Genomic DNA, 15,040 nt, shown 5'->3' with positions numbered 1-15,040 from the left:
GAAGCAGCAGACTGCTGAGGCTGAGCCAGCACTGCAGACCTGGGAAAACCGGCAACATGTGTGGTGCTTTTGGATGTCCCAGGCTGCTTTCTTTCCATGGGGCATGTTCAGCAGCTGTAGAGCCCATTCCTGTGCACTGAGTCCTTGTGCTCATCCTAGGATGTGTCATTCTGGGATGTGTCCTTGGCCTCTGCTTCCCTGCCAGCACCATTTCACATACTATTTGGCCAGCAGAAAGTGCTTCAAACGGCTTAGCAGTCCCAGAATGGCAACGAAATCTGCACGTGGATGACTGAAAGACGGATGGAGGGGCTGGCTGTGGATGAGAAGCACCGCTTCTGCAAGGTACAGTAAGCAGCTACCAAAATATTTGCTGGTACGAGGGTGGAGTCTTGCAGATGGGCTGCAGAAGGAAGCAAGCAGAGCTGGCAGATGTTTTAAGCCTCAATGTAGAGGCCTCTCTGAGATGTGCAACCACTCAAGAGCACAGACAGAGGGACGTATTGCCCTCCTCGAGGCTAGAGACAAGTTGTGAACAAGGCTGGCATGTTTCTAAGAGGTTTTAATTACAATTGCTGCACATGTTTTAATATGCATGTGGCATAGTGCAAGGATTTTTCTCATTCTTCATACATATATTTAAATATATCCTCAGAGCAGGAGTGAAATCTTGGTATTATTAATTCAAAATCTGCAGATAAATTGGTTTTCAAGATAAGGCGGGGACTTCAGCACGTATGAGGCTCAAAAGCATGAATGGAGGGCACGTGCAAAAAGGAATGAATGCATGAGATTAATTTGTGTGCATTTAAAAATAGAAACTGTACGTAATGCTGTGCAAAGCTGAAATCTATTTTTAGCTGTTTACATAGAACGGAAGCATATGTTCTCAAGGTCTCCAGTTCGCCTATGTGGGTTGGTCAAAAAGTTGTGACATGCTGAGAAAGGCATTTGCGCCCTGTTTTTAGCAGAAGCCACATCCAAAAACATGAATTTAAAAGAGGAGAGACTGCAAAATACAGGCCACGAGGCAGTCTTTGCCCCGCTCTCTCATATGCCTTGCCAACCTTTCAGCACCTGAATCTCCCAGCTTTTAACTGCCTCCCTCTCTGTCATTCTGCATGAGCCTTTTCCTCAAGCCCTCTCTTTTTTTGTCTCTCAGAGGATGTAGGCAGCTCCGTGTCACATCCTCCCGTGGACATTTTTTCCTCCTTCCAACAGAGAGGAGTGTTCACTGAAGAAACTTGTGGATCTGCATGCTGTGCACTACAAAATAGCTAGTTCTGCAGTGACATGCAGAAAGATGCATACCCTCACATGCCTTAAAAGATTTCTTTCTACAGTGTGTATGTGTTGTGATTTGGTATCATCTCATGCAAGAGCAGAGCTAAATATTGAGTGAAACTGAAAGCCAAGTATGTAGTTTAAGAACTCACTCTTTTGTGTGTGTGCCACAACAGCAATATTGGGCAAGCCCATGAGAAGCCAACATCCCAGCTGTGAAAAAGTAGCACATGACAGTAAGGGGCAACAGGGGGACAGGAGTCAATATTGTGTCAGGCAGGCATGAACAGGACGTATGAAAGCTGAAGCAGTGGTTGTTAAAAATGTTTTTAGAGGGATAAGAATGGTGTACTAACACACAGAGGAGGGAGGAATTAAAAGTCCGTAAGGCAGAGGAAGGGTAAGTGAGCAGAATGCCACTGTCAGGCCCCTCAGCTATGGTAAGTACTGTTACATGATGGTTTATGTCAAACAGTACTAACAGAGCAGGATTCCAGCCCGTCTGGAGCTCTGCCTACAACTGTCACCCTGCCCCTGAAATTCAGCAATATTGTCGCTGACCTACCATTGCACCAGCTTTGAATACCCTTCCAAAGGATATTAGCTTCAAAGTCTAAGCCTTACGACCTTTTGCTGCAGAGCTAATCTCTTCTTGTTTGTGTTCCTGTCGGCGTTGGTCTGCATCCACAAAATGTAGTGCGATCTCTATCACTTGCAGGCCCAGGGCATGTCCCCTTTCACTCGTGAAGACGTGCAGACGTGCCATGGTGGGGCACCAAATAAAATCACTTGATAGCCACGCACACGATACTGGCGTGTACACATCCCACACGTGAATAGCAAAGGGCAGCCCTCAGCCGCCAGCCAGCGTTTGGCCGGTGAGGTGACGTTTGATCGATGCCACACCGGATCGATAGCGAGCACGGAAGAAAACAAGCAGGAAGAAGCTGTGGTAAGGAATGCCAGTGGGAGGACCTGGCAGACGCCCGCGGGAGTTGATCCAGAAGGGAGATGCAGCCCCACCTGTTCTGCTGTGAGCAAGCTTGCCCTGCACCGCAGCACTGCTGTACTCGACGTGGGTTTAATAACACATGTCGAAACGTCAGGTGGTTCGCAGCAGGGAATTGTGCTGGGGACGCCCGTCTCTCTGAAGGGAGATAGCCCAAGCTGACTTACGATGAGAGCCAAGTGCCAGCGAGCTGCTGCTGAGCAGGACAGGGATTCTGGCCTCATGACGGAAATCACACCCCTGTGTGTGCCCAGGAAACGATGGGGGCCTAGAATTCAATGAGATGAGAAATAAGCATGAGAGTAACTAACAGTCAAGACTGTTAAAAAATTATAATTAACAAATAATCTTGCTGTACATAATTCCTCCCATTGTTCTTGGCCGTATCTGTAAATAAAATAAGACTGTACTAATAGATGTGGAAGTTCTTATACTTCTACCCTATATAGCTCTTACCATCATCCTGTGAGCGACTACGGCCCTTCGCACTCAGTCCTTTTCAACCTGTTGTTCACCACATTGATGCTTGGCCTTGAATTAAAACCTTATTTCTGATAAATTGTGTCATCATGAAAAGATCCCTTTCTCTCTGTTTTGTTTGTTTGTTTGTTTTTAAATATAGACTGTACTTAGGGGCTCCACAAGAGCTACAATGCCTTAACAATATCATTTGGAGCTATTTTCTATGTGTATGATGTCCCTACAGGTTGCAATGAATTCCAGCCTCTGAAACATTTTTGTATGGCTTGGCTTGGACATATTGGCAAGCTCCTTGCACTTGGTCTGCCCTTAACTACTGAGAGGTATTATTGATTTTTACTCTATTTTAACACAGAATATTTGGTAACATCAGTAGTGCTCGAGAGTTGTTTTTAAATTAAATAAAAAAACAAGAAGACAGAAAAAATACAATATATTTCTAGTAATTTGAAAATACATTTCCATTTAAAGCATTATTGTATTTTTCATTTTAACTTCTATTTTTACTTTCATTCATATACTCTGGCTTGCTTTACCTCATATGGGAGCAACACAAAGCACAGGAAGTCCGTCAGCCAGATAAACTGCAATTACAACTGCCTCATTTTGACAGAGCTATGCAAAACATCCAGCACACAGGCCAGCTTCGCCTCCACCAGCTCACTGTATCCACCCTGCACCTTTCTGCTAGCCTGCATGTAAGTGTGCATGTAAATATCACCTTCAGTGTGATAAATGGTTTTCATGCAGTGAATAAAGTCTGAAAAATCATTTAGAGCAAAAGGGAAATTTTCTGTTTTATCTTCATAATAGAAATGTCAACTACGGGGACTCGTTTTCTTTTTTCACAATGGGTTCTGTTTCCTAATAGTCTCTTTGGAAGTGTCTTAGTTGCAAAATGATTTGGGCAATATAGGAACCAAAGCTGTGACCAGGGGCTACAGCAAAGGCAGCAGTAGACAAAGCAGCCAGAGGGATGACCGTGGTCCTCTGTCCTGCAAGATCTCTGTTTTACCAACAGCAGGAGAAGGTTCAGAGACAAGCCAGAGCTCGATGTGCGGTCAAGAAATCTGCTTTATTTGAAATTCTCATCCAGCCCAGTGCGTAGCAGTGACTCCGTATGGGGACACGACCCTTGAAAGCAGACTCCAGTAACACTGCTGAGGTCAGCAGCCTTCCCAGAACAGCATCAGCCAGGACAGAAGCTATTTTTTCACTTCACAACCTTCTTTCTGATCAATGCAAAACCTCATTCTGAAAGCCACCTGCTTCCAAACACCAAACCCGAGCTGCCCACCTCCCCCTGCAGCCCCACAACCACGCACACGTGCACTTTCAAGGTTTTTTTAGAGTTGCGCTTTCCAAAGGTTCAGAACCCACTGCCAAGACTATTTGAATGCAGTGTGGATTGTGGATATCATTGCTCGAGTACACGCAATTTCATTTTCAGCACTGTCACTTTAATGTGGAAGAAATTATTGAAAATGGGAATGTTGGGGAAAATATATTATATATATATATATACTACATATATATATAATATATAAATCAGAGGCTTATAGTTTGACTGTGTTAGCTGTAGTCACATCCAGACCTACTTCCAGTGACTTAAGTGTCAGAATTTGCTACGCAGCTGCCCTGTAACTGCTGTCACGCTAGGGGCATGACTCATAACAATGGCACCATTGTTGTTTTGAGGGCTTTTTTGTAGCTTTTCTTCTCTCTCAGATGGGAAGGGAACATAAGAGTCATCTAGCCTGACCTGTAAAACGCCAACACCTAGTAATTAGTTAAGGTAAGCGTGTTCCTCTTTGCTGTTTTGTCACAGATGCAGGACTGTTTGGGGACCCCAGGTTTATTTCAAAGCCACAGCAGTGGCTCAAAGAGCGGCAGGATGTCATCCTGCTTCCCTTTCCCCTTTTCTGTGTGGGTGTGCAAGCTGGGAGGGCACACACATTCCTCTGGGACACGCGAGGACATCTGTCACAAACCTCCGCTCCTTTACCAGGCCTGCTCCCCTCGCTGGGGGTCGGCCTCTTCTCACAGGTAACTAGTGATAGGACTAGAGGGAATGGCGTCAAGTTGTGCCAGGGGAGGTTCAGGTTGGAAATGAGGAGACATTTCTTCTCAGAAAGAGCAGTCAGGCACTGGGACGGGTTGCCCAGGGAGGTGGTGGAGTCACCGTCCCTGGGGGTGTTCAAGGAAAGGTTGGACGTGGTGCTTGGGGACACGGTTCAGTGGGTGACATTGGTGGCAGGGGGACGGCTGGGCCAGGTGATCTCGGAGGCCTTTTCCACCCCTACCGATGCCGCGAGCCCACGAAACCACCGCCCCCGCGCTCGCCGGGGGCTCCCCTGCGGCCCCCCCCTCGTTATGTAACGGCGGTGGCGCCGCCATTTGCCGCCGGGGCCGGGGCGGAGCCGTGCATGCGCTGTGCTCGCCCTCCTCCTTCCTCCTCCTTCCTCCTCCTTCCTCCTCCTCGCGGGCAGGCGGCGGCGGCGGCTGCAGCGGGGCCGCGCGGAGCCTTCTCCTGCCGCTCTGAGGCCGCGCTCCCAGGCCGGGTGAGGGGCGGCGGGCAGCGGGCGGGGGCCGGGGGCCGGGCGGGCAGCGGGCAGCGGGGGGCTCGGAGCGGCCACACGGACCCCGCCAGGCCCTGCCCGGGCCCGCGGCCTCCCCCTGCCGCCTCCAGGGGGGAGCCGGGGCTGCCGGTACCGAGCTGAGGGTGCGGAGGGTGCCTCGCAGGGGGCTGAGCCCGCCGGGGGCGGCCCCGCCGTGTCCCCGCGTCCCCCGGTGCCCCCGCGGCCTGCAGGGCTTCCCCGCCTGGTGCCGGGGAGCGGCGCTTGTCTGCCCTGGGCCGCCGGGATGCGGGTTTGGGGCGTCGGTGGGCTCATCTGTGTCTCCTTTTATTCCTGTGAGCAAACTTTGGGGTGATTTTAGCACTCTCTTAACGCGCTAATAACCCAGCTAACCTTAATTTTCCGCTAACCGAGTACTCGTTCTCTGCGTTCCAGCTGTGTCGGTGTAATTTGCGGTGTCTAAACGCTCGATTTTTTTTTTTGCTCGCAGGCGCCGTGTGAAGGCTGATGTTTTTTAAGCAGAGGTTCTCGGTTGTGTTTTCTCGTTTGGGGCTTAACCAAGAACACTGCCCGCCTGCTGCACCCAAGGTCAGCGTGACTGAGCTGCTGCGGTGCGTTCGTTCAGGAGCCCTTTTCAAGGGCCGAAATACAAAGCAATATAAAAATGCTTCGTGAAAATCTCTGTCAGCAGCCCCTGACTCTTGAGAGATTGCTCTAATCCCAAGAAAATAGAACTGAAATGAAACCATGGCTCTTTATGCAAAGCAATCGGCAATACCTCATTTCTTTTTTTTTTTTTTACTTAATGGGGAGTCAGTGTTCTTGCCGAGCCGTGATGTACATAAACAGCGAGAGGCCCTGGCTGGGATGTTTCAGGGTGACTGTAGGATCTGCTGGCAGTGGAACAGGCTGGTGGTTTCAGTTTAACGCCCTGTGCTGCAGCTCATGGGAGCTGTTGAATGTCACATGTATCTCTGCATTCTTGTTAGTACAATTGGTGTTTTCTTGCGTTCAGACAGATTTTGTTAGCCATACGAATAATCGCTGTGGAATTACTTGGGCTTTTACAGAGACGGCTGATGAAGGAGGAGGGAGCGCTGAAAATGTAGCCTAATGCTGCTGCCCAGGGCTGCGTGGTGGTGTGATACACCCTGAAAAAATGGGAGTGTGGCCTGAGAGGTGCCTGCGAGCTGGTTTGGGTCAGGGCTGTCCTTCTGCTCCGTGCTGGGCGCTGTGATGCTCCGTGTCTGGAAATCCACGCGGTGCTAGTGAATGCCCAGATGTAGGGAGCGTTTCAGAGAAACTTCACTTCTGTAATGGCAGTGAGGGCTTTTTGTGTGTGTTGACGGGAGCTCGGCCTCTGTTTGGACAGGCTGTTCTCCCTTCGGCCTGTGTCCTTGCTGGAAGGATTGCGTGAAGGACCAGCTGTGTCCCCGCAGAGTGCTGCGTTGCTGGAAAAGTGCAGCTTGTGTATGGGCAGTAACCAACCTGCCAGCCTGTGGGGAACACTAGACCTTAACTGGCTGTCCTCGAAACGGCGGACTTCAGTGGCTCTCCTGCGCTTGTGCAGTAAGCCTCGCGTCTCTGTGAGAGCCACGCAACTGGATTATGCGTGGGACGCGAGGGACTGTAAGAAAGATAATAGCTGGAAGTGGGCTGCTGGGTTGTATAACCGCGTTCTGAACCCTGCCGTGTCGGTGCGCCCCAGTCCTGCCTGGGGTACAGGCTGAGCTGGGTGTCCTGGTGGGCTGCACGCAGGTGGAGCCTTCTGGTGTAGAGCCTGTTGCTTTGCTGCTCCACCAAATGTGACTTTTGAACCTCATTTCTGTTTGTGGTGGACCTTCTCATGGCAGGTGGCAATAGCGTTTGCTTCCTTTATGCTTGTGGGCTGTGTAGAATAGTGGCTTCCAGTGGACACAGCTTTACGTCTGTCTTTCCAAGAAATATGTATGCACGCATATAAAATCAGCTGAAGATCGAAAAGGATGGCCACCTCTAAAAACAGCCTTGGATAAAGAGGGATGACACATCATTCTTGCCATTCCTGATTCCAAAGCAGATCACAGCAGGTACACCAGAAGACAGTGATGCAGCTTGGGGAACATTTCTGATTTCCCTTTCTTGAAACCTGTTCCAAGTTCCAGAAATAAAAGTTGAGTCTCCATATATTGAAGACGTTTGTCAAAATTAAACCTGGAAGCTTTTCAGAGGAAGAAGCTTTAGTATGGACTAAAAAACTGTTGCATCTTTTTAGATACAGAGACCATAGGATCTTCACAAAGTAAAGAGCCTAAACAGATGTCTGTTGTGTATGAATTATGGGAGTTGTAGGCCAGAGTGCATGGACAGCACGACTGCTTGCTTACATTCGTAGTTACAGCTTCTGAGTCGGCTATCAGCGGTAGTTTCTCACACGTGTAGACTAAATGTCTTCTTTTTGTTTGTAGATATGGCTCGTGGACAGCAGAAGATTCAGTCGCAGCAGAAAAATGCCAAAAAGCAAGCTGAGCAAAAAAAGAAACAAGGACATGATCAGAAGGCTGCAGCCAAGGCTGCCTTGATATATACCTGCACTGTCTGTAGGGTAAGGGATACCGAAGGCAAAGTATTATTGTGGGCAGGTCCGTCTCCAGGCCTAGAGCAGAACTTTTAGAAGATTATGTAGCGTAAACTAAAGCACTTTTAAGTGGCTCTCTAGTTTGTTACTGTAAGCATTTGTATCTGTTACATTACTTGCTTACAGATCACTGAGCTGTATTGATAACTGTGCTAGGAGAAATTGAGAGGTCGCGTACTGATCTGGTTCAGGTAGTTAAGTTATCTCCCTGAATTGTAAGGGGCTGCGTGCACTTTCAGTATGCTGTAAATACTTCCTGATTAGCCTCCGGGTAGAAAGATCTTCTCTTCGTGACGGAATTGGCCTGCCCTAACATCACTGGTTGTTGATGTTAATGTGCAGAGGGAAAGGTGGTGTTGGATGCTGCCAAAAGCTTTAATGCAAGTTCAATATACAGTAACTTCTGTTAGAATAGAAGTCTTGATGAGAGAACAGAAATCTGAGCGCTGTTCAGATTATACTTTCCTTCTGGGTGTTCTTCTGGAGCGTTCCAGTGTTGGAATTGAAGTATAAACTTGCCATTTTCACTTAAATGGTGAATTTTAGAATAGATTTATCACTTTTTGGGTCTTAATCAAGGTTCCAAATTCAGGGCTGCTCACTTACGTACTTTTAGCCAGCTCCTCTTTTTGTGAAATGGGACTGTAGCAGCAATTACTTTGGGCAGTTGTTGCTTGCAAATATGTTGTAGCAATAGTCTGAGACTGCTTGTGCCAAGTAGAGGGTCAGACTGAGCAACGTAACTCCCTGGCCACTTGATAAACAGTGAATAGCTTTCATAAAGATTTGATTTGGAGAAGGATCAGTGCTCACCTTTTAGCTGTTGGAAATAAGGAGGTGGGTTTTTTACTGAACTGCTGTATGAAATGTAAGGTTTGCAGGCAGATTGCTAGTAAGAGTAATAACTGCTGGTGAAGATGCCAAGACAGTATGATACTAGTACTTAAGTACCCCTCAGAAAACCTGAGGTTAAATATTCTCTCTCAATCTGCAGATAAATTAATGGCGCTCCTGTCTCTAGACAGTGTCACTGAAGAGATGTTTTGCTTCACATACACAAAAAACAAACAAAAAACCTAGGGGGTGAATAGGTTTTGTAGTATCATGTAACTCTTGTACTGTGCATAAAGCTAAATGTCTCTCTTTAATCAGACACAAATGCCGGATCCCAAGACCTTCAAACAGCACTTTGAAAGCAAGCATCCTAAGACTCCACTTCCTCCAGAACTGGCTGATGTTCAGGCATAAAGTTGTCTACAGGTCATTACCTTAATTTCTAAATCATTATTTGAGAAGGTATATTATGAACCATTTTTTTGTTTGGTTGTCTTTTCTACCCCCACCAACTGGGACTTACAAGTTGCTTCATTTTCCTTGATATAATAAGTATATAACTGTAAGTTAAATTTGAACTCCTGAACTGTTGCATCAAGAAGAAAGCTAATACTCGCATAGCTGAAGTGGTTGTGGCATTTCACTGTGTCCGGAGGATGTTTTGAAAGGTATTTACATTACTCGAAATGGTCATCCTTAGAGTCGTAGGAATACTTTCTTCATTAGTTACTGCTTTGAAATGTTAGCTTTTGCACTTTTTGCTTTGAACAAAGTATTTATAATAAATAGGATCTGTGGGTTACAAAACATGTAATGAAAGCAGAATTGTTTAGCATATTTCCAACAATTCAGCCTTCTTTGTTCCTGAAGCTATGCAAGTGAATGCAGATTTTTCTGCATTCAAATACAAAATGTAACCTCTGTGTTAACTCCAGAAGAGATTTCTCGACGGCCAGTTGTGAGGCTGTAACTGAAAGTGGTTATAATTAAAGGCTGAAATGAGGCAAAAAACAGTATTATGGCATTTCATTCACTCAAAGGTAAACAGCATTGTGTAACAGTTCAGCTTAATGGAGTTGTTCTTGTTTTTTGTAGGTGAAGTCATGGCACCTATTGACTCTTCTACTGTCAGACCTTACATAACAAACCTGCAGCTGCTTTTCTAAAACTGTTGATCAGCAAAAATGAAGGGGCTACAGAAACGTTCATATTTTTATGCTGTTCCCTCTTGGGCTTCACGCAAAGACAATTCTGTGTAAATGTACAGTTGTGCCCTCTTTGGAAATCCTGAAAAATCAGTCCATACTTGTTATAAAAAAAATTTTTTACAATTGTAATTATATTGATGTTCATATTGTGTAAAATAACTCATTTAATAAAGTAGTACTTTGATTTTACAATATCACAGATTAAATGCCTGTAGAAGTTCTGTTTCAACTTTCTGCATTATCTGCCTTATAAAATAATAAAAGACAAAGTGGAATTTTCCCCATCCTGCCAAAACACGAGCAGTATCATTCCACTGGAAGTAATGTACATTACAGTAAATGAATCTTAAGTGAAGAGGGCTCAGATTCACTGTTTGATGTGCTGCCTGCTTGAGCTCAGTCGCTAATGTTCAAGTTACAGGCTCGAGAGGCACGGCGAGCTCCCTAGAAGCTGCACGAGAATCGCGAGCCTTCCTTCTACGCTTCTGTCCTGTGTATCGGAGTCTATCCTACAAGCCATTTCAAAGGGGGTTCTTGTGCTGTGAGGGAGCTGGGTCCTTGCGCTGGAGAGACCCGTGGTAGGCTTGTGTTCCTTAATAGTCGGTAGGTGCCTGAGGAAGCTGAGAGGCGATAGAATTTAATGCTTCTGGGGACGCTGGCTTGAAAAATGCTCACAGATATTAGTTAAAAGCAACTCTGCTCTGAGTTGAGAATTTGATTTGAGAAGCGTTTTGAAGATACTTGAGCAGTCAACTGCATGTGTTTTCCCCCTCAAATGCATCTGGTTATTTCAGTAGCAGCTCTTCAGGAAATACATAAAATAGCCAGCCACTAATAACCCTTCTTCACAACCAGCTTAAAATAAGCCTGTTGGAAGAGAGAGCCAAAGTAACTGAAACGTTATGGCTAGCTTAAGAAATTGCATGCGATTAAAGTTGCAGCGACAAGAAAAAGCTGGATAATAACTCTGGCCAAAAACACTTGAGAAGCTAACCGTGATTAGCCTTTAAATGTTCTGGGCTCAGTTCTAATCCCAGATGCATGGTGCAGAAGTAGTGAAAAAACATCTGAATTGTTCTAGAGGGTCTGCTGTACAGAATTCTGTCTTTGGTATTTGGAGGGGGCTTATTCAGAGCTTTCCTTGAGAGCTCCCAGTAAGAAGCAACGCTACAACTGCTGTGGCTTTCTGTAGCTACAAGGAATGTAAAAATAAAAATTGTGGCGGTCAAAGTGACCCTTGCTGCGCAGCAGGACTGTACATTTGACCCTCAAATGGCTTCCTAAAGTCTAGGACCGTAGTCTCAAAGACTCATTCACTTAAAAGAATGCACTTGGTATTTTATTATATAAAGTCAAAGCCTTCGTCCTCGTCCACTCTTTTGCTCTTTAATGAACTACTTCTGTGAGACTAGCTTCCTGTCCTCTTTGCTGTGACAGTATCTGTGTAAATACTTACTTTGACATGAAGTTTCTCTGTATTATAGTCACTCCGGGATAACCTGTGTACCACTTAACTTTTATAGATGATGTTGTTCTCCTCTGCGAGTAATCCACTACTGCACTTGTACACCTGACATCAGAATGTAACCCTTCATTTATTTTTTCTTTGATGTTATCAATAACTATATCCTGACCAACTGGCTCCCACAAGGCAAGAAATCTGCTCTCAACCTTTGTGCTGTACGGGGGAGACGTACCTAACTGTTCTGATGCTGTAGTTTGTCTAAAATATGCTGAGTGCAAATGGATAAAGATGCTTCTGGCACTGACTGGTATTTGGTAATCTGGTTTTACTTTGGAAAATGTTCTGGGATGTATCCGTATGGCTTGGTCTTGAGGTGAAGTATCTGTTCTATTCCTTCAATTCAGATTGTGTAGCATTAAATAAAAATATTTTGTTTCTTAAACAATCTCTCTTTATGAGCGCTGAAGAGCTGGAAAGCTGCATCACTAGTGGGATGGTGAAGTGAGAACTGTATTTTCAAACCTGTGTGATGCTCAATTTGAAAATACCCTATGAACTGATCTTTGTAGGAGAAGGCAAGGGTGATCCGCAGTTCCGTAAGACCCCTAGTTGCAGTAGCTGCAGTCTCAAATACAGGAGCAAATGAAAGCTATCACAGAATTGTTATAAAGGCATCATGAGTGTAGTGGGAATGCTATGCTAAATGGGGGAATAGTTCTCATTTAGGATATCTGCGATACTCCTCGCACCGGGAAGGTCAGAGGAAGGACTAGCATCTCTCCTGATCTGAAGGATGCCACCCTGTTACCTGGCTAAAGACACAGGTGTGCATCGTGCCGTGTCTGATTAAAGAGAATTAAAAAAACTAAAATGTAAAATGTCCTATTTCCGGCCTGCTTTTAAAAACAAGTATCACTGCACTTAATGAAATTAATTTCCTAGCTGTGGACAGTCCTGGAGCTTGAAGCCATCCAACTTTAAATGAAGTAGAAAGTTTCCCATGTCCTGTTGAGAAAGATTCACCTTTGTGTAGGGACAGCATTCAGGTAAAGCATTCTTGTGTCGTCAGCATGGGTATGGGTGCTTGTGGAACAACGTTAAAAAGGGATTTGGGGTTTTTAAAAGCCCACGTCTCTTCCGGGAGTATCTAAAATTGAATTTTAAGCGGGGCTCAGAATGTTTTGCAAAAAGTCTCACTTTATTCCCCGAAAGTAAGTTAGCGTGTGTAGATGAGGTCATCCCAGGGACTGCTGAGTAATCGGTACGGACAGCCCTAGGATTTGTGTTGCCCGGATTTAGTAAAGCAGAGGTGCAGTAACTCGGTTATAGCCTCTTTCTAAGCGATTCTGGTTTCTTGCTATCAAAAAGCTGTGAAAAATCTGCAATGGATGTGGAAGGCGGTTGCAATGTAGCCTTAAGGAAACAGTTGGCTTTATGCAGTGCTCTCGAAATGTCCCTGGAGACTGTCCCTCTCGGTTATTTGTTCTAAAGCTGCAAACACTTCAGCTCAAGTAAAGCTGATGACCAGGGGCTGTTTGCAAACCACATGGTAGTGAAGGAATTTGTAGCATTTGTGTAAACTGTATTGAACTGTTTTCCTATCTTGATAAAATGAGCTAACGGGTGGAATTTCTTTTGTCATCAGACACAAAATGGCTCGAGGTCTGTCTTGTTTCCCATTTCCACAGAAGCAAGTCGGGGAGCATCTGGCTTTGCTACAAGGGTGGTCTTCCCAAGGTCTGGCCGGTGAAGTCCATTAGTCCTACAGCACTCATAAACAGTGTAAAGGTCAGCTTGTATTTCTGCCTACTCATTCTACTGCATTTTGGGGCTTTCGATTTACGTGTTTAGAACCTGACAGGTTTTACAACGGATTTCAAACTCAGCCCCAAAACTCAGGTTTGGACGTGCATACAGTACGTGATTTTCCATGTCGTGCAGCACCATCAGAGCTGTTGCTGTAGTCCAGGCAGTGGAGAGGTGTGAAGTTCTGTCTGTGGAATTTTGCTGTCAGTGTTTTGAAAACTATTTGGAAATTTTTAATGCATTGTTTACTGTCTTATGTTTTTTCACGTAGATAAGGTACGCTTGAGACTCCCTGAGGGAGCAGTGTTATCGTGGTAGTTTTCAAAGAAAGGTATTATAGGTTGGATATATATATTTTACAACTCTCTAATAGCGCTCTTATCATGCTCTTAGCACTGGGGTTTCGGGGAATAGAGCTATCTGCCTTTGTCCCAACATTATTATCCAACACAAGTCCATTCAAGCAGTCTCAAGTTTTTCAGGAAATCCAGCACAGCTTTTCCTCTGAAAAATACTGTCCATGGCGTGTGTAGAGCTAAGATCAGTACAGCACTTGGATGGTACTGTAAAAATGTTTGTGTCTTCCCTGTTCTTAGCTGTTACTAAATTGCAAACTACACAAAACAATAGTAAATGCAGGAGAAGTAAGGGCTGAGGGAGGTCTCCAAAAGCTGTCCAGGCCATCTCCTTGCTCGGAGGTTGGGTGAGATCTGCCAAGACTATCACAATTCTTTCTCTTGTTCGTAATTACTTCCAACCAAAGGCATCCCCTGACCTTGTAAGCAGTATGTTCCACTGCTGAACCTCACAACTGGAGGGTTATCACAGCAACGGTTTATCCCTGCGAGTTAAGTCAATTACTTATTGTTCCTACTGACAACAGATATGATGAATAGTGCCCTCAGCTGAACGTTGCTATCATGTCCTCCTTGTGGTCTTCTCTTTTAAGTAAACCCAAGTAGTTCAGTCACTCTTCATAGGTCACGACTTCTCAGTCTGGTGATTGCTTGTGCTCTTCTCTGTATTGTCTCCAGTTTGGCTGTGTTCTTAGCTCGTATTGTCCAAAATGTGACCCGAAGCGCTGGCAGAGGCTAACACGGAGTAGGTGGAACAGGCGCATTCAGGGACTCGCATGCATTAGTTTTATCAGCACAAGCTGGAACTATATTTGCCTCCTTCCACGAACATCACATTGGGTCCAGCCCAGTAATCTCTATTTTCTATCTATTTAATGCACGCATGCTTTCATTGGATCTCAGACCAGTTTATCAAGATAGCAGTGTCCTAGTCCTGCCTCCTATACCATTTGCAGCTCATCCAAGTATGGTTTCATGGGGAAATCTTGCAGCTGCTCTCTTTTGCTCTATAATCTGCCTTGTTCATGGACGTGCTGGATGGGACAGATCCCACACAAAGCCCTGCAGTTCCCCCGTGAGTATCTTCCCAGGTTCCCAGGTGGTAATGACTCTTTGAGCGCGTTGTTTGCTGCTGTATTTCTCCTGGTGGGTGGTGTGGATGGGAGCTTGCTGTTTCACCCGGGAGGATTTCACACAAGGACAGTGTCGCAGTCCTTTAGAGCCACAGTGGGGCTTCGCATCCTGTGTGTCCGCGGCCCCAGGCCACTTTTCACACAGGGAGATGGATGTTATTGTAGTACGGCAGAGCTTTTTCCTGACCAATCCACGTTGCCTGGCTTTTGCTGAGTTATTTTCCCACGTGCATTTACAAGCAGGATTTTATAAAAACTATTCTAGCGTTTTT

At 45.6% G+C, this 15,040-nt stretch overlaps 1 protein-coding gene across 3 annotated transcripts; it reads left to right on the top strand.

The window, feature by feature from the left end:
* Positions 1 to 4,719: 4,719 nt before the first annotated feature.
* Positions 4,720 to 11,915, top strand: ZNF706 (zinc finger protein 706). Of its 3 annotated transcripts, none has more exons than XM_080583214.1 (4): positions 4,720 to 4,819; positions 7,797 to 7,933; positions 9,119 to 9,226; positions 9,896 to 11,915. In XM_080583214.1, exons 2-3 carry the CDS (start codon positions 7,799 to 7,801, stop codon positions 9,212 to 9,214), a joined length of 231 nt encoding a protein of 76 aa, XP_080439340.1. In that variant the 5' UTR covers positions 4,720 to 4,819; positions 7,797 to 7,798; the 3' UTR covers positions 9,215 to 9,226; positions 9,896 to 11,915. The 3 variants fall into 3 exon arrangements, with proteins under 3 accessions (XP_080439340.1, XP_080439339.1, XP_080439341.1); XM_080583213.1 differs by lacking the exon at positions 4,720 to 4,819 and adding an exon at positions 5,176 to 5,334; XM_080583215.1 differs by lacking the exon at positions 4,720 to 4,819 and adding an exon at positions 6,027 to 7,418.
* Positions 11,916 to 15,040: the final 3,125 nt, after the last annotated feature.

Source organism: Anser brachyrhynchus, assembly GCF_964034855.1.
Source record: "Anser brachyrhynchus genome assembly, chromosome: 2".
Classification (NCBI taxonomy): Eukaryota; Metazoa; Chordata; class Aves; order Anseriformes; family Anatidae; genus Anser; species Anser brachyrhynchus.
The sequence above is the reverse complement of the archived record's forward strand: the minus strand, read 5'-3'. Positions and strand labels throughout refer to the sequence as shown.

Bases quoted from the DNA above. Each gene is read 5' to 3' on its own strand.
- ZNF706 (XM_080583214.1), top strand. From the start codon at position 7,799: ATGGCTCGTGGACAGCAGAAGATTCAGTCGCAGCAGAAAAATGCCAAA. The intron at 7,934-9,118 runs GTAAGGGATACC...CTCTTTAATCAG, and splicing joins ATACCTGCACTGTCTGTAGG to ACACAAATGCCGGATCCCAA.